This window comes from Rattus norvegicus, chromosome 7, assembly GCF_036323735.1.
Source record: "Rattus norvegicus strain BN/NHsdMcwi chromosome 7, GRCr8, whole genome shotgun sequence".
In the NCBI taxonomy this organism is placed as follows: Eukaryota; Metazoa; Chordata; class Mammalia; order Rodentia; family Muridae; genus Rattus; species Rattus norvegicus.
Genome location: NC_086025.1, coordinates 90,600,701 through 90,624,982, shown reverse-complemented (window position 1 = coordinate 90,624,982; position 24,282 = coordinate 90,600,701). Strand labels below are relative to the sequence as shown.

Below are 24,282 nucleotides of genomic sequence, written 5' to 3'. Positions count from 1 at the left end.
AGGGTGATTACATGCTATTAGATAACCAATTAGAGAATCCATTCCCTGGAGGCAATTATTTCTCAATCTTTTGGTATTCCTTAGTTGCCTGGGTAGGGCCCGGTAAAAGTCATGTTAGCAAGTTTTTCTTGTTAAGGCAGCCATATTGTCTAGGTATCAGGGGTGATGTTCCCCTGTTCCTTATATGAGACACAATAAAAGCACAGCAGACTTCCTGATTCTCTGGCTCTTACTATCTTTCTTCTCCTTCTTTCTTGTGTCTCCTGACTCTAATGTATAAGAGTTGTGACATAGATATATCAATTGGGGCTGGGAACTTCATGATCAATTAGTCATTCTTTACATTTAGATCAGTTGTGGTTTTCCATAACAGTTTCTTTCTTTTACAGAGAGAATTTTATTGGGTCAGAGATGAGGACTATATTTACCTATAGGCATAAGAACAAATATGCAGAGTGCAGTTAGGAATTATTCTGATTTAGTAAAGTGGTGGTAGACCTTCCTCGAAGATACTTGACCTTGCCAGGTCTAGGTACTTAGCTTAGTTTCCTGCCTGTTAAGTGGGCCTTGCATCCAATTAGAAAACTATTGTTTACCACCAAGATATGCACACCATTACCATGCCATTAATGATACCTTATGAGACTGGCCATTGTTGAGATTCATAGGCATCACATCTGGGTTAGGACTATTGGTCATTTCCTTTCTTTGGCAGCCTTCCTATACTATCACAGCTAGTCACTAGAGAAGAGGTATTCAGGTTAGATCTAGTTCAATCCAAAGTACATGCAAAGTTCATAGTTTCATTTTACTTTACTCCTTGGGACCATTTATATGGAAATTTTTTTCAGCCTTTTATTGTAAGATAGTGTGTGTCTTTGTCACTGAGGGGTATTTCCTGTATGAAGCAAAATGCTGGATCCTGTTTACATGTCAAGTCTGTTAGTCTATGTTTTTTTATTGGAGAATTAAGTCCATTTATGCTAAGAGATTATTAAGGACTAGTGATTATTACTTCCTGTTATTTTTGTTGTTAGAGGTAGAATACTGTTTGTGTGTTTATCTTCTTTTGGGTTTGTTGAAAGAAGATTGCTTTCTTTACTTTCCTCCTGAATAAGGTTATATGTTCTACATTTTTGTTATCCATTCATCAGCTGAAGGATTATTAGACTGATTTTCTAGCTATTATGAATTTAGCAGCAGGGAACATATATGTACAAGTACCCCTTTTCAAATATTCATGGCATTTGTGATTTTTCAACATTACTTTAAGATTGTATTGGGAGTATGAAAAGAATTGAGGGGTGTGTGCAAGTATTTCAGAAGTGGGCATTGTGTGTGTCATGCTGTGAAAGTTAGGAAAAAAAGTCTCACCTAATATTGTACTTACAGTCTATGTAGATTGTCAATTTTTCTAAATGGAAAAAATGATCAAAAATAACATCTGGGAATTTTCTTTTTTAAATGTGCCACGGAGAAATGTTCTTGGGAAGATCCCCTCTCCCCACTCCAATTGATTATCTAATGCCAAGCGCTCAACCCTGAGATCATATCCAGGTGACAGGAAAGGGCAAGGGAGCTACCTTTTGTCATGATATTGATGACGACAAACTCACAGTAAAGAAAGAGGGACATAGAAGGTCTATATGACAACCCCTACTTCCAGCCTAACCCACCACCAAAAGTTACAGCCTGAATAGAAATCCATCAAACAGAAATCTTGAAAATTGTGATAAGGATGCAGAAGCGTAAGTTCCCCGTGGTTGATGGGTTCTGGTAGAAGTGCCAGCAGGGAATGACTCAGTATTCTTTAAGGGACTGGACATTGGGAGTTTGACAATGCTCAAGAGTAAAACAAATTGAACTTCTTTTTTTCTTCTTCACTGTTGGGGTGGGGGTGGTGTTACAAGGCTAGGAGATGGAACTGGGAGGAATAGGAAGTGTGATCGAAGTTCATGATGTGCAGTTCCCAGTCAATAAAAACATGAAAAAAAAATAGAACTAAAAATCTTTTTAAAAGTTGATTCCAAAAGTTAATATTTAATGTAGACTTTCGCTGAAAATGATTTCACATAAGTTAATAGCAATATAAGATAATTAAACATCTGCAAAGATTCAATAAAAACTAACTGCAATTTTTCTAGTAATCAGGTATAGGACTTGACTCATTATGAAATATAATTGATACAGTGGGGATGCCTAGAAAGAGTTTGACAACAGTTACTCAGTTTGAGTATCAATTATCTATTGATAATTGGACTAGACTGCTTCAATAGACTGCTTCAATAGATTCTAATGAGAAACAACTTAGGAATTCTTAGAAAGTAATTTTATAATTTTTACTAGGAAACCTTTTTACAACTTATATAGTATATACTTCTTCATTTACATATTTAATAAGTTATCTTACTTGCATTCACATGTTGCTAACTGGGGACTGTGCTAGTGGAGATTTGTCTCTACAACCTCTCAGTTCTGGAAGCCGTGTTAGGCTTCCTATGTGTATAGATATTTGGTTATTCAAAGATTTCTGACGGGGTTGAAGACTGATTATAGTCTCATAGCCTATCAGGCTGTTTAACTCTGAAAATACATATTTTATTAGATAGTTATCAGATAGTGTACAAGCTAGCCAAGATATAATGTAGATTTTAAGCCTTTCTTAAGCTGGAATGGATAACTAATGTTCTGTTTTACTGATATAGGAACTGGGTGTTGAGAATGTGATATGCTTTACAAATTGTAGAATGGTTAAAATTGTACTGAATTTATATGTAAGTGAAAAGTCTTTTTAACTGGACAAAAAAAGGGGGGGGAATATTGTGGTTTGCCCTGGAGTTATCTGTATTTTGATGCTAATTCCACTGCCCCAAGGGCAGCTGCCTAGTCACATAATCAGGAATCAGGTGACTTCACCAGAACCTTGCCATTGAATTTGCAAAGTACAGGTGAGGGGCAGGTACAGGATAGAAGGAAGCCTGTCATTGGAGGAGAAGGAAGAATGGGCAGAAGAGAAGTTTGAAGGAGGAGACAAGGAGAGAGGAGACATAGAGAGGGGAGAAGCCATGGCAGGTGATGTTAAGATTCTGTTCTGTGTATTTACAGGTTGTTATCAATGTTCTTAAGGGATGGATGGTACCGGGCTTTGTATGTTTAAGTGGGCAATTATATCTTATCAATTGGGTCAAAGATTATTGTGTTGTGTGTTCTTTTATGTGAGGGTTTGAGTGTAGGAAAGCGTGTGGCTGGGATGTGTTTTCGCCAAGATATCTAGCAGATATCTTGGGACACTGAGGTGTGGACATAGCGGGGTAAAAGACAACCATTACCGTTTTAATTTTATATTTTTACAACGACATATCTTTATTTTTTACTTATTTGCTTCAAAATTTTAATTGCTTTCATTAATCATTTTGTGTATATGTATTGTGGGCACACACTTGCAAGGAAGGTCATATGACGGTCAGAGGACAATTTATGGTAGTCAGTTCTAGACTTGACCTGTGGGTGCTGGGATTAAACTTAAGTCATGGGACTCAGTGGCAAGTCCTTTCACCTTAAGCAGTCTTGCCACTCCTATTTTCCTTTTAGATGATTGGAGTACGATCAATTCCACTTTGCTTTTATTAGCTAGTCACAGATGGTTTATGACAGCCTAGAAGAGTGAAATAAAATTTGTGGAGAATTTGTTTCAAACTTTTGTTCAACCTAAATATGTTGCCTTGATTTTTATTTATTTATTTTTTTTCATTTTAAGGACTTGCGATCCAAAGTTAAGGAAGATGTGTGTTCAACTGTAAAGCATTTCAGTATAAAGGACATCATTATTAATCCCATGATACGTAAAATCGTGCTTTGTTATTCCAGTGTACTGTGAGTACGTTACACTCCTCCCTTCATTATCATACGGTCAACTACGTCAGCATCATGCCCAGACCTTTGAGGAATGTCTGGGGTAAACAATTGTCTCCTTTCCCCTTTATTCAAGAAACCAAAACCAAATTACAAATATATGTAGGGAAGGATTAAACTCAACTCACATGGGTCAATTTTTTTGAAATGGTTCATAGAATGGTTGTAATTTACAGAAACTGGAAAAATGTAAACAAGAATTTAAAAAGGCAATTTAGACCTCAACTAAGTTTCGCTAAATAATGAGAATGATAAAGCAGATTTTTAATGAAATCAAACAATTTTATTTATACTGTAAAGCAGAGAGCCTCAATGTATAACACTGAAATCAAATCCGCACAAATTTCAGGTCTTGCTCAAAATATCTGGTCTTCTTTGATGCCGAGATGTTACAAATGAATATCTTTGCAACACATTGGGCAATTATATGAAAACAGTGGGACAGGGTCATTCCAAGTGATTATACATTTCTACACGACAACAACAGCCAACTCCAGTGAATTTACTTCTAGTCCAAATTTCAGGAAAAGAAAAATGACCTCAGGATAAATTATTATATGAAAGATTATTGTAATCTTGCATGATATATTCTTGCACTGTATCAAGAGTTACAGGATGCAGCTTTTGAGACCATGATTTTCTATATAGAAAATGATCACTAAAGAGAGCTTTATACTCCTTGCCCAGGATTTGACACACATCATATGTAGAATGTAGAGTCTATTACAGCAGTAAGCTAAGAATGTTTTAAATTTTCTTAAAAACTTTTCTCAATTTATTGATAATTTCTATAATTATCTTGTTTTTGTTTTTCGTAAGTTCTATAACATTATAAAACTCAGTTTTATCCAATACTTGAAATATTTATTTTAGTTGAATTTATTTAGTTGTATTTATTTTAGTTGTAAAGGAAATGATGATTCAAAGTGCGCGCGCGTGCACACACACACACACACACACACACACACACACACACACAAATAAAATGTTTTGTTTCCTCAGTTGGATGAATGCCTCTGTGTGCTCTCTCCCAGTTTTGCAGAACTTTTTAGCATTTTTGGCCTCTTGTTGGATGTTCACATGTTGGGAAAGAACATATTCGTGACCCAGATTCTCCTAGGAGTGATAGACATACCCAGTAAATCACTCACATATTTTATATTAAGAAATGTAAGACGTCGTCCTTTAATTGCTTTTTTGCTCTTTGCAACTGGAGGTTGTATTACCATCACCATGTTTCTCTCTGAAGGTGAGACTCGCAGTGTTCATAATCTTATTAATGTATATTCATGTAGAATTGGATTTTCAAATACAAAAATGTAATTGATACTCTACTGCCTAAAAGAATACTATACCCTATTTACTTAAATATTTATTTTATTTTTAATTATATATGTGTGAGGATGCCTGCGTGATATATGTAGATGCAGAGGTATATGAATATGGATGTCCTAGGTGATGCATAGGTATATGAATGTGGATGTCCTGGGTGATGCATAGGTATATGAATGTGGATGTCCTAGGTGATGCATAGGTAAGTGAATGTGGATGTTCTAGGTAATGCATAGGTATATGAATATGGATGTCCTAGGTGATGCATAGGTATATGACTGTGGATGTCCTAGGTGGTCAGAGGCATTAGATCACTTAGAAATAGAACTGTAGGAAGTTGGGAATAGGCTGCCTGATATGGGTTCTGGGAAAGGATTCTGGTCCTCTGAAGAGCAGTAGGTTCTCCTAACTGCTGAGCTTTTTATTCCAGCTCTCTATTTTAAAAGAACTTCCATATTCAACAAACTCCTTGTCTGTCTGTCTGTCTGTCTGCCTGCCTGCCTGCCTGCCTGCCTGCCTGTCTATCTCTGAAAACAGTAGAAGGGATAAAAACATTAAAAGATATTTCCAAGACAATCAAAGTTATGTTTTGTAGCTTTCTCCTATGAGATTTATTTTTAGTTAAATTTCAGGATAAAAAACTGAGCATAGAAATACATGATTTTTTTCTAAATGTACATGGATTGCATGATGAACCCTTGTACTAGATTAAGAGTAGCCAGAGGAAAATGGAGCCCATAAATATCTGTATTGAAAATGATGCACTGAGAGAGTACTTGTAAAGGTCAAATAGCAATAGTTGATTCTCTCCTTCTGTGACTTGGGCTTCAGGGACCAAAATCATGTCCTTTTTTTCTTTTTGAGTTTTTAAAAACATCATTTGTTTGAGGGAACAGTTATTCATTTGGGTTTTTTGTTTTCAAGTAGTAACATACATTTCAGTCTATGCCTTCATCATATACTTTTTTTTACCTTTTTTATTTCTCCTTTGTATCTCTATGTACATATCTTCCTTTTTATTGGATATATTTCTTTATTTACATTTCAAAAGTTATTCCCTTTCCCGGTTTCAGTTTCCTGCCCGTAAGACCCCTATCACTTCGTGCTCCCGCATAGGAGTGTTCCTCCCATTAATCTGCCCTTAAGACCCTCCGAACATTTCCCTGCACTGGGGGTTCAACCTTGGCAGGACCAAGGGCTTCCCCTTCTACTGGTGGCCCAACAAGGCTATTCTCTGCTACATATGCAGTTGGAGCCCTGGGTCAGTCCATGTATAGTCTTTGGGTAGTTGTTTAATCCCTGGAAACTCTGTTTGGTTGGCGTTGTTGTTCTTATGGGGTTGCAAACTCCTTCAGCTCTTTCAATCGTTTCTCTAATTCCTCCAATGGGGGTCCGGTTCTCAGTTTAGTGGTTTGCTGCTAGCACTGACCTCTGTATTGGATATGCTCTGGCTGTGTCTCTCAGGAGAGATCTATATCCGGTTCCTGTCAGCATGAACTTCTTAGCTTCAAGCAATCTTATCTAGTTTTGGTGGCTGCATATATATGGGCCGCATGTGGGGCAGGCTCTGAATGGCTGTTCCTTCAGTCTCTGCTCTAAACGTTGCCTCCATATCCCCTCCTGTGGATATTTTTATTCCCCCTTTTAAGATGGAGCAGAAGCATCCGCATTTTGGTCATCCTTCTTCTTGAGCTTCATGTGGTCTCCGAATTGCGAATTGGGTAATTCAAGTATTTAGGCTAATATCCAATTATCAATGAGTGCATACCATGTGTGTTTTTCTGTGCTTGGGTTATCTCACTCAGGATGACATTTTCTAGTTCATTCCATTTGCCCATGAATTTCATGAAGTCATTGTTTTTGAATGCTGAGTAGTACTCCATTGTACCACATTTCCGAATCTGTTCCTCTGTTGAAGGGCATCTGGGTTCTTTCCAGCTTCTGGCTATTATAAATAAGGCTGCGATGAACATAGTGGAGCATGTGTTTTTGTTATATGTTGGGGCATCTTTTGGGTATATGCCCAAGAGAGGTATAGCTGGGTCCTCAGGTAGTACAATGTCCAATTTTTTTCAGGAATCTCCAGACTGATTTCCAGAGTGGTTACCAGTCTGCAATCCCACCAACAATGAAGCAGTGTTCTTCTTCCTGCACATCCTCGCCAGCATCTGCTGTCACTTGAGAATTTTTATCTTAACCATTCTGATTGGTGTGAAGTGGAATCTCAGGGTTGTTTTGATTTGCATTTCCCTGATGACTAAGGATGTTGAATATTTCTTTAGGTGCTTCTCAGCCATTCAATATTCCTCAGCTGAGAATTGTTTAGCTCTGTACCCCATTTTTAATAGGGTTATTTGGTTCTCTGGAGTCTAACTTCTTTTTTTTTTTTTTTGGTTCTTTTTTTCAGAGCTGGGGACCGAACCCAGGGCCTTGTGCTTCCTAGGCAAGCGCTCTACCACTGAGCTAAATCCCCAACCCCTGGAGTCTAACTTCTTGAGTTCTTTCTATATTTTGGATATTATCCCTGTGTCAAATGTAGGATTGGTAAAGATCTTTTCCCAATCTGTTGGTTGCCGTTTTGTCCTAATGACAGTGTCTTTTGCCTTACAGAACCTTTGCAGTTTTATGAGGTTCCATTTGTTGATTCTTGATCTTAGAGCATAAGCCATTGGCATTTTGTTCAGGAAATATTCCCCAGTGCCCATGTGTTTGAAACTCTTCCCCACTTTTCCTTCTATTAGTTTGAGTGTATCTGGTTTAATGTGGAGGTCCTTGATCCATTTGAACTTAAGCTTTGTACAGGGTGATAAGAATGGATCAATTTTCATTCTTTCCCATGCTAACCTCCAGCACCAGTTGTTGAAAATGCTATCTTTCTTCCATTGGATGGTTTTAGCTCCTTTGTTAAAGATCAAGTGACCATAGGTGTGTGGGTTGATTTCTGGGTCTTCAATTCTGTTCCACTGCTCTGCCTGTCTCTGTACCAATACCATACAGTTTTTTTTATGACTATTGCTCTGTAATACTGCTTGAGGTCAGGGATGGTACTTCCCCCAGAAGTTCTTTTATTGTTGAGGATCGTTTTTGATACCCTATGTTCTTGGTTATTCCAAATGAATTTGCAAATTGCTCTTTATATCTCTATGAAGAATTGAATTGGAATTTTGATGGGGATTGCATTGAATCTGTAGATTGCTTTTGACAAAATGGCCATCCTGCCAATCCAAGAGCATGGGAGGTCTTTCTATCTTCTGAGATCTTGTTTAATTCCTTTTATTTTCTTTCTTTCTTTCTTTCTTTCTTTCTTTCTTTCTTTCTTTCTTTCTATCTTTCTTTCTTTCTATATTTATTTATTTATTTTGATAAGATGCTTCTTTTGGCAATGTCCTCACAATCTCAGATGCATGGCAGCATTTTTATAAAATCCACAGGAAGTAAATCTCCTTGACCTCATTTTCTTTTTTTTTTTTTCATCTTTATTAACTTGGGTATTTCTTATTTACATTTTGATTGTTATTCCCTTTCCTGGTTTCCAGGCCAACATCCCCCTAACCCCTCCCCCTCCCCTTCTCTAAGGGTGTTCCCCTCCCCATCCTCCCCCCATTACCACCCTCCCCCCCAACAATCACATTCACAGGGGGTTCAGTCTTGGCAGGACCAAGGGCTTCCCCTTCCACTGGTGCTCTTACTAGGCTATTCATTGGTACCTATGAGATTGAAGCCCAGGGTCAGTCCATGTATAGTCTTTGGGTAGTGGCTTAGTTAGTCCCTGGAAGCTCTTGTTGGTTGGCATTGTTGTTCATATGGGATCTCAAGCCCCTTCAAGCTCTTTTAGTCCTTTCTCTGATTCCTTCAATGGGGGTTCCATTCTCAGTTCAGTGGTTTGCTGCTGGCATTCGCCTATGTATTTGTCGTATTATGGCTGTGTGTCTCAGGAGAGATCTATATCCGGTTCCTGTCAGACTGCACTTCTTTGCTTTATTTTATGCATGATATTTCATTTATCTAAGCCATAAAGAGATTTTTGTTAATTTGATAATTTTGTTATTATCTGGTTCTATTTTTTTTTCAAGATGCCTATTTTGTTTCTAATGAGACAGTGCAGGAAAGGGTGTGGATTTGTGTGGGTGGGGAGTTACATAGGATCTATGAAGCGTTATAGGAGGGGAAACCATAATCAGAATATGTATTTTCAATAAAAAAGTAGTACTTGATTCCAGATAATGGCTTAGTAGTTAATATTTTAGAAAACATTTGTAAATGTTTTGAATTAGAGGTAAATAAACATTGATAGAATAAGCATTTTCTCCCTTTAACATTGTTTGCAGACATGTATGTCTTGCGTCTTGCTATTTTCATTTTGGGAAAAGGATGTTTTGCAGCTTTCATTTCTATAAACACAGCCTACTGCAATGAACTTTCACCAGTACCACTCAGGTAAGAAACTGCAATGGTTCATCCTGAATACTGGTGGAACATTCTAGAAAATTCCATGAGTAAAATAGATACCATTTCACAAGACATTCCTAGCATTTAGCCTACTTTAAAAAATTTTATGGAGTGTTGAGAAGATGTGTATTCTGATTCTATTGGATGGAATAGTCGATAGATTTGTTAGGCCTATTAGATTTATGGTGTGGTTTAACTCTAGACTGTATGCTGACTCATAGTTTGGATAATCTGTGTCTTTGTTGGGTTACTCTTGCTGTGATAAAACACCACGACCAAAGCAACTTGTAAAGGAAAATGTTTATTTAGCTTATTCTTCCATATCACAGTTTCACCATAAAATGAAGTCATGACAGGAACCCAAGCAGGGCAGGAACCTGGAAGCAGTAACTGATACAGTGGCTATGGAGGAGTGCTTACTGGCTTGCTCTATATGGCTTGTTCAGCCTGATTTCTAATAGAACCTGGTACCACCAGCCCAGGAATGACACCATTCAATGGACTATGCATTCCCCATCAATCGCTAATTTTAAAAATGCCTTAGAGAACTATCTGCAACCTGATCTTATGGAGGCATTTTTCTTAGATGAAGTTCCCTCCTCTTTGATGACGTTACCCTGGGTCAAGTTGACACAAAACTAAGCAGTACAACCTGTCTAACGGAGAGTGAGTCTGATGTGATGTGATGTGTGTGAGTTGTGTGTGTGTGTGTGTGTGTGTGTGTGTGTGTGTATCTTTATGTCTAAGAATATAGGTCATAAAAGTGGAGAAGAGAAGGGAAAATACAAGAGTAGAGGAAGGAGAGAAAATGAGAATTGAGATGAAATGCATATGACATGAAATAGAAGGCAGGGTACCTCTGGGGAAAGGACCTGTGAGGCTGGGGATTAGAAAGGGAAGGGGGAGGGAGCCATGAATAACAACTATACATAGTTACCTATGTATGAAAGCATCTTAGCTAAACCAATCATCTCATAAGCCAATTTAAAAGAAAAAATAAACACAAAGTGTCTTTCCATAATGTTCAAGACAAGTGGCTGACATTTAGGCAGCAGTTGAAATAATAATTTAGCAGGTAAAAATATTCTATAATATTTTTCCATCTCCCATTACATCATCACACTTTGAAAACTCTGCTTACATACAACAATCTCAGCACACAGACTATCATCGTCTTCTTACTCTATCTTGTCAGGTTTAAGATAATATCCTAACCCTAGCCTATGACTTTGCATCTTTGATGGCTCGAAGATCACTTGTGTATAAAATTTGAAAAGGTATTTTCCTGAAGATGTTTTCATGTACAGAAACAAAATGTTGCATATTAAGGTTGGATGCCATGTAGTACCATGACAGTCATATGATACAGCCTTAATCATTCATATGTGTTCAAGGATGTTAGAGCTTCAGGTAGTCAAATCTAATCTAAGACTTTTTCTTGCAAAACTGAGCCCCTTGTTTGTTTGCCAAACATGTATTTCCTATGGATGCATTTTCTATTACCATTAGAAGAACTTTCTAATTTTTTCATCTTCAGTAGAAAAAAATCTCAAAACATTTTGACAATCTAAATCATTTCATGTATAATGGAGAATATCAGACAACTTCTTTTGGAAGTTACTGAAAATCTTGCTTGTTGGTTCATTATTTACATTTCTTTGTGGAGGATATTTAGTCTTACTCCTCCTCCTCATCTTCTTCATCTTCTCCCTTTTATTAAAAATATATTGTTTTCTCACATAATATATTCTGATTATGTATTCCTCTTCCTCTACTTTCTCCCATTTCTCTTTACACACCTTCCCATATGGATCCACTTCTTTTCTGTCTCTAGGAAAGAATGGGTTTCTAAGAGATAATAATAAAATATAATAAAAGAAAATATAATTAGGCTAAAAAAACAAAACTATCCAATCAAAGTAAGACAAAACTTACACACAAAAGGAAATGATCCCAAGAGAGGGCATATAAATCAGACACCCACCTTTTCACACATTCAGGAATCACATAAAAATATTGAACTTAAAGCCACAATGTATACCCAGAGGACCTGTGTGAATCTGTGCTTACACCATCAGTCTATTAGTTCATATGACCTTTTCTGATGTTGATTTAGGGAGGCTTGTTTTCTTGATGTCCTCCATCCCCTTTGGCTCTTATATTCATTCAACTTCCTCTTTAGTATGGTTCCCTGAGCTCTGAGGGGGGAATTTGATGAAGACATTCTATTTAGGACTGAATAGGTCTTTCTTTCTCTCTGTGTGTGTGTAATGTCTGGCTGAGGGTTTCTCTATTGGTGAAGGTCCTCTGATTATGGCTGAAGAAGACTCTGATATATGAGTGTAGCAGAATATCATTAGGAGTCATTTTTTTTTAAGATCAAGAGTATTTGGTTTTTACCCCAGGTCTCTGGGCTATGTAGTCTCTAGCTCTTGGTTCCTAGTATGTATACCATTTTCTGGAGTGGGCCTTGTGTCAAATCAGGCATTGTTTAGTTACCCCACAAGCTCTAGGCCAGCATTGCCTTAGTATGTTTTCCAGGCAGGATATCATTGTAGATGAAAGATTTTGTGGCTGGGTTGGTGTTTTTATTTCACTTTGGTAATATGCAGAGTACCTTTCTGTACCCAAAAGGCTATGAAGTAGGAGTGAAGGCTTTATGTAGGCAGCAGCTCAACCTATATATTTTCAGTGAGTTATCTGTATTTTGTCTATAGCAATGGGGTCTTGCAGTCAGTTTGTGGAGTGTAACCCAGTGTCTTGGCAAGAGTCTGGATTATTTGAATATATCATGTGATTTTTTTCTCAACTCAATTGGATATAACCAAATTTCCCTACTAACGCTGCATTATTTTAATTAATCAGTCAAAAAATTTCCTATTACTCTTATCAAATAATACATATTCTCTTACGACAAAATTCTCCATTATCAATGGACATTTCTTGATTTTGAACCACCAACATAACAAGGCATCTTTTTAATGATTATATTTTTATATATCTGTTAGGGATCCCATTCCCTTAAATCAGAAGATATGTAATTTTGTTTGTCTGTAGAGGAGTTAATGAAGTTTTTGGTGGGATACAGCACATCCAGCAGTAAGACGTGATTGTTAGACAACCTTGAATTTACCTGATAAAAGCTAACTTTTTAGAAAGATATTTTGTTGAGTTATGAATAGAGAGGCATAATATTTTGTGTGTACAGGTCATTTGCTTATTGAATAAATATGCATCCTTAAAGCCTTCCTTCCATAAGTTAGATTCCAGAGAATCAAATAACTCTATTAAAAATGGGAACAGAGCTAAATAAAGAATTCTCAACTGAAGAATACTGAATGGCTGAGAAGCACCTAAAGAAATGTTCAACATCCTTAGTCATCAGGGAAATGCAAATCAAAACAACACTGAGATTCCACCTCACACCAGTCAGAATGGCTAAGTTCAAAACATCAGGTGACCACAGGTGCTGGCAAGGATGTGGAAAAAGAAGAACACGTCTCCATTGTTGGTGGGATTGCAAGCTGGTACAACTACTCTGAAAATCAGTCTGGTGGTTCCTCAGGAAATTGGACATAGTAGTACTACCCGAGGACCAAGCTATACCACTCCAGTACCACTCCTGGGCATATACCCAAAAGATGCTTCAGAATATAATAAGGACACATGCTCCACTGTGTTCATAGCCATTTTATTTATAGTAGCCAGAATCTGGAAAGAGCCCAGGTGAACAGAGGAATGGATACAGAAAATGTGGTACATTTACACAATGGAGTACTATTCAGCTATTAAAAATAACGACTTCATGAAATTCTTAGGCAAATGGATGGAACTACAAAATATTATCCTGCATGAGGTAACCCAATCACAAAAGAACACACATGGTATGTACACACTGATAAGTGGATATTAGGCCAAAAGTTTGTGATACACAAGATTCAATTTAGAGTCTACATGAAGCTCAAGAAAAAGGAAGACCAAAGTGTGGACGTTTCAGTTCTTCTTAGGAGGAGGAACAAAATACTTACCAGAAAAAATACAAAGTATGCAGCAGAGATTGAAGGAAAGGCCATCTAGAGACTGCCCCACTAGGGTACATGCCATATGCAGCCACCAAAACCAGACATTATTATCAATGCCAAGAAGTGCTTGCTGACAGGAAAATAATATAGCTGTCTTCTGAGAGGCTCTGCTAGAGCCTGACAAATACAGAGGTGGATCCTTGCAGCCCACCATTGGACTGAGAACTGGGACCCCAGGGGAGGAGTTAGAGAAAGTCTGAAGGAGCTGAAGGGGTTTGCAACCCTATAGGAAGAACAATATCAACCAATCTGGGCCCTTTCCCCCAGAGCTCCCAGGGACTAAACCACCAACCAAAGAGTACACATGGAGTGATCCATGGTTCCAGTTGTATATGTAGCATAGGATGGTCTTGTTGGGCATCAATGAGAGAAGAAGTCTTGTAAGTTTGAGGAACTTCCTTTCAACTGTAGGAAGTAGTCAAATCTCACAGTTGTAAGGAAGTTCCTCATAGAAGCAGGGGGAGGGGGTATGAAAGAGAGAGGAACTGGGAAAGGGGATAATATTTGAAATGTAAACACATAAACTATCCAATTAATAAAAAGACCAAGCTGATAGGTTCATGTTCTGCATCTCTGGTCTCTTTTAAAGGTCAACTCTAAATGGTATTTATATATCTGTTGCTCGATTAGCATCAGTCCTGTCTGCACTAACACTTGTTACTAGAAAGTATTTTGTACTTCTTCCCATGATTTTCTGTGGAGTCCTACCCATAGTGGCAACAATCAACATCTACTTTCTGCCAGAGACCTTTAATCATCCAATTACTGACACTATCAAGGATATGGAGAAAAGGTGAGATTTTTATGTTGGGGAAGAAAATGGAAGGGGGCTGTGGTTGATATGCAAATTGAACCTAAAATAAATTGTGGAAAGAAAAATGAATATGTTGGGAAATCTGAATGAACATTTAAGAGAGATGTGCAATGTCTTGTGCATTATGAATAAACTTTATTTGTATATTTTAATATCTCTCACACTTTTATGTCCATTCATCTGATCCTTTTAAATTTTTTGATTCCAGGAACAGATTGATGAGCAAAAACATCAGTGAAAAAGAAGGACAAGACTTTTTAGAAACTACCAACTGCTAAAGAAGCCAAGATCCACAGGGTTTCATCCATGCAAATCCTCTTTATTCTGTTCTGTACCCTAGAGACTTTACTCATTGATTGGCATTCATGAATAAACTTATTAAATGAACTTAGTGCAAAAGTGAATCTCTCAGTGAGGAATCCATAATATAGATGCAAATCTTAAGGCTTTATCAAATACTGGAGTACAGGTTCGTTTCCTGAAAAATGTAAAACAAATTTGTGCAATAAGTATTTTTTATAATATTATATGGAAAGGATTCTTTTTAAAATTAAAGATTAAGAACAAACTTTCCAAACAAAGAAAAGAAAAACACAACTGAATCTCATTTTGTACTTTTTCTGAAATATATATATATATATATATATATATATTTGATTTGTAAATCTTGAGGAGACTAAGCATTGAAACATACAGACTGTGTTGAACAATACATGATAATCATTTAGAGGATAAATATACTACTGTTATTTTTAATAGCATGGTAATTGTTTTCTTTTTCATTGTAGCAATTTATAACCAATTTCTATTTCTGAATTTTTTGTAGTAAGAAGAGTGCTATCTTCTCAGTGACAGTGATTTATATTTGGAGAGGGAACACACTATGCATTTGTTAGTATGCTTAGAGTTGTTCAAGGAGAAACTGCTTACTAAATTCATTCTCTAATTTTTTTATTCTGAATATCAATACATACACCCTCCCCCCTCACATTTCATTGTGTGGCATGTCAATTTACCCACCATCCCATTTGCAGTGTTTAACTATTAGAAAGCAACATGGCTAACTTCTAACATCTTCCAATTTCTCACAGCTCCAGGTGTTTCTGCAGTGGAAAGGTGCTGAATTTTTAGAAGTGAGCAGACAGGTTCATGAAAAACAAAACAAAACAAAAAAAAGCAAAAAAAACACAGAAAATTTGACATTTTGTAGAGTAGAATTGAGGGACAGAGAGAGCTTCAACCCCCAATATACCTGAAACAACTGGGGTATAGATTTCTGCAGAGGTGGAAGAAATAGTGTAAGGCTCAGAAAACAGCATTAAAGTAGTGCCAACACTAAGCAGAAACACAGACTCATTATATGCTTGTTTGGAATCTGTAGTATAATGTTCATGCCAAGTTCTTTCCTCTTTCCTTGGCATTTGGTTGCACTGATGGAATGAGACATCATTTTGATATGATTCATCTGAGTCTTTGACTTGGAACTCAAAGCTGCTCCATTGATCTATGGTCAGGACTTCCGGACTAAGGTCAGGAAATGACCCCTATAAGTGATAGCCTTGAGAGGTGTGCCAAGAGAAGCAGGTTAGAGATGTAGGGATGTGGTTGATTCCTCTTCATGGCCATTAATTAGGAATTAATTAGGAGAGCTAGTTACAAGAACTCCAGCATGGGAACAAGTGTTTGAATGTGGTCACTTGTGGATACTAAGCTACAGAGAGAGAGAGAGAGAGAGAGAGAGAGAGAGAGAGAGAGAGAGAGAGAGAGACAGAGACAGAGAGACAGAGAGAGAGAGACAGAGAGAGAGAGAAAGAGAGAGAGAGAGAGAGAGAGCGCACCACATACACTGTGTGCCTACCACCCCTTGGTGCAGATTACTGAGACCTGGTTTGGTCATTCTTGGGACTTCAGAGCAGTTGACAGGCTGGTAGAAAGCTTGCCACTCTTTCTCCATTCAGAAGAGTAGGCTGGTGAACAGCACCTGACCTTCCCCCATTGCTTATAGTCTTTTGAACAGATCAGAGTGCTTTAAATATTTACATATAAGTTTACAAGTTTTCAATCTAATTTTACTGTAATTTCTCTTTTTTATTTTCTCATTTCTCCTATTTTTCTTATACTCTTTCTTTTCTACATTCTTTGTAAATTTTGGTTCTCCCCACAAGGTCAGGCTAACTTGAGAATTGGAGTCCTTATGCCTCAATCTCTGGAGCACATGGGTTGCAGACAGGGATCCTAACACTCAATTTTAAATATTTAACTCTTCAGTCTTTTCTCCTTTCTGCTTGTCCCCATTCAATTATCTTTTTTTCAACTGCAACATTTTTTCCTCTTTTATTTCTTTAGTCTCATCTTTTCTCTTACATTTTTCTTTATTTCCATTGCCCTTTGCTGACTTTTTCTTTTCTTTTTATTATGTTGTTCATATGATCATTTCCATCTTTTTTTCTTTCATCCTTGTATTAATTTCCTTATCTTTTCAAGCATTATTTTGAGCATTAATTTCTAAAACTTGTATTTGCAACAATTCTTTGAGAATTTTATACAGTGAATTTTGATCTCAATTAATCCTCTGCAACTCTTTTCATACCTACCCTTTCTCCCACTTTACCTCCCTACCGACCCGAGGTTTTCCCTTCTTTCTCTCCCCTTTCCATTGAATCCTGTTAGTACTTCCCAACTACTCCTGGAAGTAGGGCCTACTTCATACTGTGCTTGAACTGCAAACATCACACCATTAAAGAAAACACCCCAGCTATAAAATGCTCTTAGCTTCTCAGTTACTGTTAAGATTTTATACGCACTTCTCCCCTCTATGCTAGAATTTTTTCAGACAAGTTTGCCATATGTTTTGCATTTTGTTACAACCACTGTGAATTAATATATACAACTACCTTGCTGTGTCAGGAAAACACCATTTCCTTGAACTTATCCACCACTTCTGGCTCTCAGAATGATCCTCCTTGCCAGCCAAGGTTTCTGAGCCTTGTGAGGAGTAGTGTGATATGTACATAACTTTACAATTATGTCCAGAACTTTACAGTTTCTTAATCTCTGCAAGCTGAACAGGGCAGGATCTCAGTGTTAATTATTATCTGCTGATAGGAAAACGTCTCAGATAAGGGTTGTTACATGCACTGATATTAAGGTGTACCATTTGGAATTATTTTAATGCTATATTTATTTAGCAGAATAGTAGCACTAAGCTCTCTGAACAATCCAATCCAGATTCTTGATCCCTTAAATAGTGGCAGGTCTGATTTCTAGTTTCACTTACATCTAAGTAAATTTGACTTGGTTATCCCCACAACATTTATGCTACTCTTGTAACCACTCTTGTAACAGTGAACATAATCTTGTCATACCAGTTGATTTTTTTAGTTTGGAGGATACACATCTGAGTGACAGTGATTACTACTTTCTCCCCCTGTAGTGTGCATAGCATCCTCCAGCACTATGAAAGCTAGACAGTAGGAATGAACACTCCAGATCAGCATCAGCTTGCTTCCTTTGTGTTCTCAGACTCTAGTATTCTTGTACTAGCTATTCTCTTTCCATCCAAGACAATCTCTTTTTCTATGTGTGTACAAGAATTCTTGTGCAACATAAGGTATTTTATCTTTTCTCTTTTAATATCATAGAAAATTTATAGGTACCATAGAAGTATTGAAAGTAAATCCACAAGGCAAACAGAAGAGCTTGATAAAGAGAAAAATTGAGGAAGTTGATTGTTGTTTTTATGTCAAATGTAAGCATCCATGCCATTAAAAATAATATTGAGGGGTCTCCATCTGCATCCAGAGCTAAGGCTGTCCCACAGCTCTCGAGATTCAAATCCTACACAGAGAGAGCTGGTCTTTCAGGAGTGCTCTCACTCCTAAGTTCATAGATGAGACCCCACTTTTGCTCTACTAACTGTCCACAGAGGGGCTCACCAGGAGAACACACAGCACAGGAAATGCCAAGCAGCCTGGGACAGGATCCTTCCAGTCTCCATCTGTGCCCAGAGATAAGGCTGTCCCAAAGCCCTCTGGACACAAAACCTGCCCAGAGACAGCTGGTCTACCAAGAGTGCTCTCATACCTAAGATCACAGACTAACAGTCACACAGGAGTGAAAAACTACAGACAGAGACAGATAGACCAACTAACACCAGAGATAACCAGATGCACAGAGACAAGCACGAGAAGCTAAGCAACAGAAACCAAGACTACCTGGCATCATCAGAACCAAGTTCTCCCAATGCAGCAAATCCTAGATACCCTATCACACTGGAATAGCAAGATTTGGATCTAAAATCACATCTCATGAAGATGATGGAGTACTTTAAGAAGAACATGAACAACTCCCTTAAAGAAATAAAGGAGAACACAGGTAAAGAAGTAGAAGATTTGCTTCCTTTAAATTTTGCTTTCTTTAGATTTTGTTTCCTTTAAAGAGTTACACGTAAACACAACCAAAGAGGTGAAGGAATTAAACAATACCATACAGGATCTAAAAATGGAAATAGAAACAATAAAAAAAATCACAAAGAGAGACATCCACGGAGATAGAAAACCTCGGGAAGAGATTAGGAGTCATAGATGCAATCATCAACAACAGAATACAAGAAATTGAAGAGAGAATCTCAGAGACAGAAGATATTATAGAAAACATTGACATAATAGTCAAAGAAAATGCAAAATGCAAAAAGCAACTAATGCAAAACATCCAGGAAATCCAGGACACAACAAAGAGACCAAACCTAAGGATAATAGGTATAGGGGAGAGCAAAGATTCCCAACTTAAAAGGTCAGTAAATATCCTCAACAAAATTATTGAAGAAAACTCCCCCAACCTAAAGAACATGATACCCATGAACATACAAGAAGCCTACAGAACTCCAAATGGAGACTAGAAGAAAAATTCCTCCTCTCATATAATAGTCAAAACACCAAAAACGCACACACACACACACACACACACACACACACACACACACACACACACAGAGAGAGAGAGAGAGAGAGAGAGAGAGAGAGAGAGAGAGAGAGAGAGAAACAATATTTAAAGCAGTAAGGGAGAAAGGTCAAGTTACATATAAAGGCAGACCTATCAGAATTACACCAAATTTCTCAACAGAGACTATGAAAGCTATAAGATCCTGAGTAGATGTAATACAGACACTAAGAGAACACACATGCCAGCCTTTGCTATTTATACCCAGCAAAACTCTCAATTATCATAGATGAAGGAACCAAGATATCCCATGATAAATACAAATTTACACAGTATCGTTTCACAAATCCAGTCCTAGAAAAATAATAGATGGAAAACTCCAAAACAAAGAGAAAAACTATACCCTAGAAAAAGCAAGAAATTAATCTTCTTTCAACAAACCCAAAAGAAGGTAGCCACACAAACATAATTTTACCTCAAACAACAAAATAACAAGAAACAAAATTCACTATTCTTGAACATCTCTAAACATCAATGGACTCATTCCCAAATGAAAGACATAGACTAATAAACTGGATACATAAATATGACCCAGCATTTTGTTGCAAGCAGGAAACATACCTCAGAGACAAAGACAAGCACTACCCCAGAGTGAAAGGCTGGAAAAATTAATCCAGGCACATGGTCCCAAGAAAAAGGTTGGAGTAGCCATTCTAATATCGAATAAAAAAATCATCTTCAACCAAAAGTTATCAAAGAAAGACAAGAAAGGACACATCTATACTTATGAAGGAAAAATCTACCAAGATGAACTCTCAATTCTAAACATCTATGCTCCAAGTGCAAGGGCACCCACATTCATAAAAGAAACTTTACTAAAGCTCAAAGCATACATTGCATCACACACAGTAATAATGGGAGACTTCAACATCCGACTCTCATCAATGGACAAATGGACAGATCATGGAAACAAAAAACCCACTGAAACTAGCAGAAGTTATGAACTCAATGGATATATATATATACATATATATCCATTATTTATATATATGTATATATATATATATATTCATCCTAAAACAAAGAATATACCTTCTTCTTACCACCTCGTAGTACCTTCTCCAAAATTGACCATATAATTGGTCACAAAAGAGGCCTCAACAGATATAAGAAGATTGAAATAATTCCATGCATTCTATCAAATCACCATGGACTAAGGCTGATCTGCAATTTAAAAAACAAAAGCAAAAGAAAACAACAGAAAGCATAAATATACATGGAAGCTGAACTGCGCTCTACTCAATGATAACTTGATCATGGAAAAAATAAAGAAAGAAATTAAATACTTTTTAGAATTTAATGAAAATGAAGGCACAAGAAACCCAAACTTTTGGGACACAGTGAGAGCAGTGCTAAGAAGAAAACTCATAGCTCTGAGTGCCTCCAAAAAGAAACTGGAGAGAGCATACACTAGCAGCTTGACAGCACACCTGAAAGCTCAAGAACAGAAAGAAGCAAATACATCCAAGAGGAGTAGATAGCAGTAAATAATCAAACTTATGGCTGAAATCAACAAGTAGAAATGAAAAGAACTATACAAAGAATCAATAAAAGCAGGAGCTAGTTCTTTGAGAAACTCAACATGATAGATAAAACTTTAGACAGACTAACCAGAGGGCAAGGAGACAGTATCCAAATTTTAAAAATGAGAAATGAAAAGGGAGACATAACAAGAGAAACTGATGAAATTTTTAAAAAAAATAGCAGATTTTACTACAAAAGCCTACACTCAAGAAAACTGAAAATTCTGGATGAAATGAACAATTTTCTAGACAGATACCAGGTACCACAATTAAATCAGGAGAAGACAAGCCATCTAAACAGTTCCATAACCCATAAGGAAAGAGAAGCAGTCACTGAAAGTCACCCAACTACAACAAGCCCAGGACCAGATGGGTTTATGCAGGAATTCTGTCAGACCTTGAAAGAAGGCTTCATGCCAATACTCTTCAAACTATCCCATAAAATAGAAACAGAAGGAGCACTACACAATTCGTTCTTTGAAACTACAATTATGCTTATACCTAGACCACATAAAGACCCTACAAAGAACTTGAGACTAATTTTCCTCATGAATATCAACGCAAAAATACTCAGCAAAATTCCTGAAAACCGAATCTAAGAACACATCAAACCAATCACTCACCACAATTAAGTGGGCTTCATCTCAGGGATGCAGGAGTGTTTCAATATTCAGAAATCCGTCAATGCAATCCACAATATAAACAAACTCAAAGAAAAAAACCCACCTGATTATCTCATTGGATGTTGAGAAAGCTTTTAACAAAATTCTACAGCCCTTCATGATAGAAGTCTTGGAAAGATCAGTAGTTCAAGCCCATAACTAAACGAAATAAAAGGAATATACAGCAAACCTGTAGCCAACATCAAACTAAATGGAGAGAAACTTGAAGCAATCCCACTAAAATCAGGGACTAGACAAGGCTGCTCACTCTCTCCCTTCTTATTCAATATAGTACTTGAAGTCATAGCCAGAGCAATTAGACAACAAAAAGAAGTCAAAGAGACACAAATTGGAAAGGAAGAAGTCAAAATTTCACTCTATTTGTAGATGATATGGGAGTATACGTAAGTGACCTCAAAAGTTCCACCAGAGAACTACTAAGCCTGAAAAACAACTTCAGCAAAGTGTCTGGATATAAAATTAACATGAACAAATCAGTAGCAATCTTTCTACTCAAATGATAAATAGGCTGAGAAAGAAATTAGAAAAAAAAAACACCCTTCACAATAGTCTTAAATAATAAAACAGACCCTAGTGTGATTCTAACCAAGCAAGGGAAAGACCTGTATGACAAGAACTTCAAGTTTTGAAGAAAGAAATTGAAGAAAATCTTAGAAGATGGAAAGATCTCCCATGCTTTTGCACTGGCAGGATTCATATAGTAAAACTGACCATCTTGCCAAACACAATCTACATTGTAATCCTCATCAAAATTCTAACTCATTTCTTCATAGAATTAGAAAAAGGAATTTGCAAATTCATTTGGAATAAAGAAAAACACAGGATAGAGAAAAATATTCTCAACAATATAAGAACTTCTGGGGGAATCACTATCCCTGATCTCAAGCTGTATTACAGAGCAATCGTGATAAAAACTTCATGGTATTAGCACAGAGACAGGCAGCCGGTTAAATGGAATAGAATTGAAAACCCAGAAATGAAACCACATACCTATGGCCACTTCATCTTTGACAAAAGAATTAAAACCATCCAGAGGAAAAAAGACAGCCTTTTCAAAAATGCTGCTGGTTCAACTGGAGGTCAGCATGTAGAAGAATTCAAATCAATCCATTCTTATCTCCTATACATAGCTCAAGCCAAAGTGGATCACAGACCTCCACATGAAACCAGATATATCGAAACTAATAGAAGACAAAGTGGAGACAAGCCTGAAACACATTTACACAGGGGAAAATTTCCTGAACAGGAGAAGAATAGCTTATGCTCTAAGATCAAGAATTGACAAATGAGATGTCATGAAATTGCAAAGCTTCTGTAAGGCAAAGGACACTGTCAGTAGGACAAAAATGGCAACCAACAGACTGGGAAAAAGATCTTTATCAATCCTACATCTGTTAGAGGGCTAACATCTAATATATACAAAGCACTCAAGAAATTGGATTCCAGAGAACCAAAAAATTCTATTAAAAATTGAGGTACAGCTGGAGCCCGAACCTCGCTGATCCTGGCCCACAGCTCCCTGCTCTCAAACCCTGTGGGAGAGAGAGCTCACCACTCAGGCAGGCGAGCACTCCTGAGAGTGCAGGGCAGGAGAGACCTCCAGTACTGCCCAACCTTGCCCACATCCCTGGCCCAAGAGGAAACTGTATAGGGTATCTGGGAACAGGAAGATAGGGGCACTCAAGCTGCAGGTACCCTGCACTCCAGACACCGCCCAGATCTGAAGGGACCTGGTCAAAGAGCTCCCTGCACCCAAATCCCATGGGAGAGAGAGCTAAACCTTGAGAGGGGCAGACACACCTGGGAAGCCAGAACAGACTACACTCTGCCCACATTTCTAACTCTAGAGGAAGATGCCTAGCGCCATCTGGGAACTCTGTGCACAGGGACCCGAGATAAGGTGGGGCAGGCCCTTCTGGTTGTTGCCCTCAGAGAGCTGAAATGCATCACCCGAGGAGCTACTTCAGGCCTGAGACCAGAGGTAAGACCAACTTTTATGCTCCAAGTGACCTGCCTGGTGGACTCAGGACACACACCCACAGGAACAGCTGAAGACAGGAAAGACTACACCCCTGAAAGCAGAATACTCTGTTCCCATAACTGGCTGAAAGAATACAGGAAAACAGGTCTACAGCACTCCTGACAGACAGGCCTATAGGATGGTCTAAGCACAGTCAGAAATAGCAGAACAAGGTAAGACCATAGACAACCTGATGGCAAGAGGCAAGCACAGGAACCTAAACAACAGAAACCAAGACTACATGGCATCATCGGAGCCCAATACTCCCACCATAGCAAGCACTGAATATACAAACACACCAGAAAAGCAAGATCTAGATTTAAAATCACACTTGATGATGATAATGGAGGACTTTAAGAAAGACATAAAGAACTCCCTTGGAGAAATGCAGGAAAACATAAATAAACAAGTAGAAGCCTATAGAGACGAATCACAAAAATCCCTGAAAGAATTCCAGGAAAACACAAAC

General features: G+C 37.6%; 1 protein-coding gene across 4 annotated transcripts in view; it reads left to right on the top strand.

The window, feature by feature from the left end:
• The window catches only part of Slc22a22 (solute carrier family 22 member 22), a 29,712-nt gene extending 14,736 nt beyond the window's left edge, over positions 1–14,976 (top strand). For all 4 annotated transcript variants that reach the window (XM_063263255.1, XM_063263253.1, XM_063263254.1 and 1 more), the window contains 5 exons: positions 3,758–3,873; positions 4,947–5,161; positions 9,573–9,681; positions 14,365–14,568; positions 14,798–14,976. In XM_063263255.1, the coding sequence (XP_063119325.1) occupies positions 3,758–3,873; positions 4,947–5,161; positions 9,573–9,681; positions 14,365–14,568; positions 14,798–14,867 (714 nt within the window). In that variant the 3' untranslated portion in view covers positions 14,868–14,976. The remainder of the gene's footprint in view (positions 1–3,757; positions 3,874–4,946; positions 5,162–9,572; positions 9,682–14,364; positions 14,569–14,797) is intronic.
• The last annotated feature ends 9,306 nt before the right edge of the window (positions 14,977–24,282 follow it).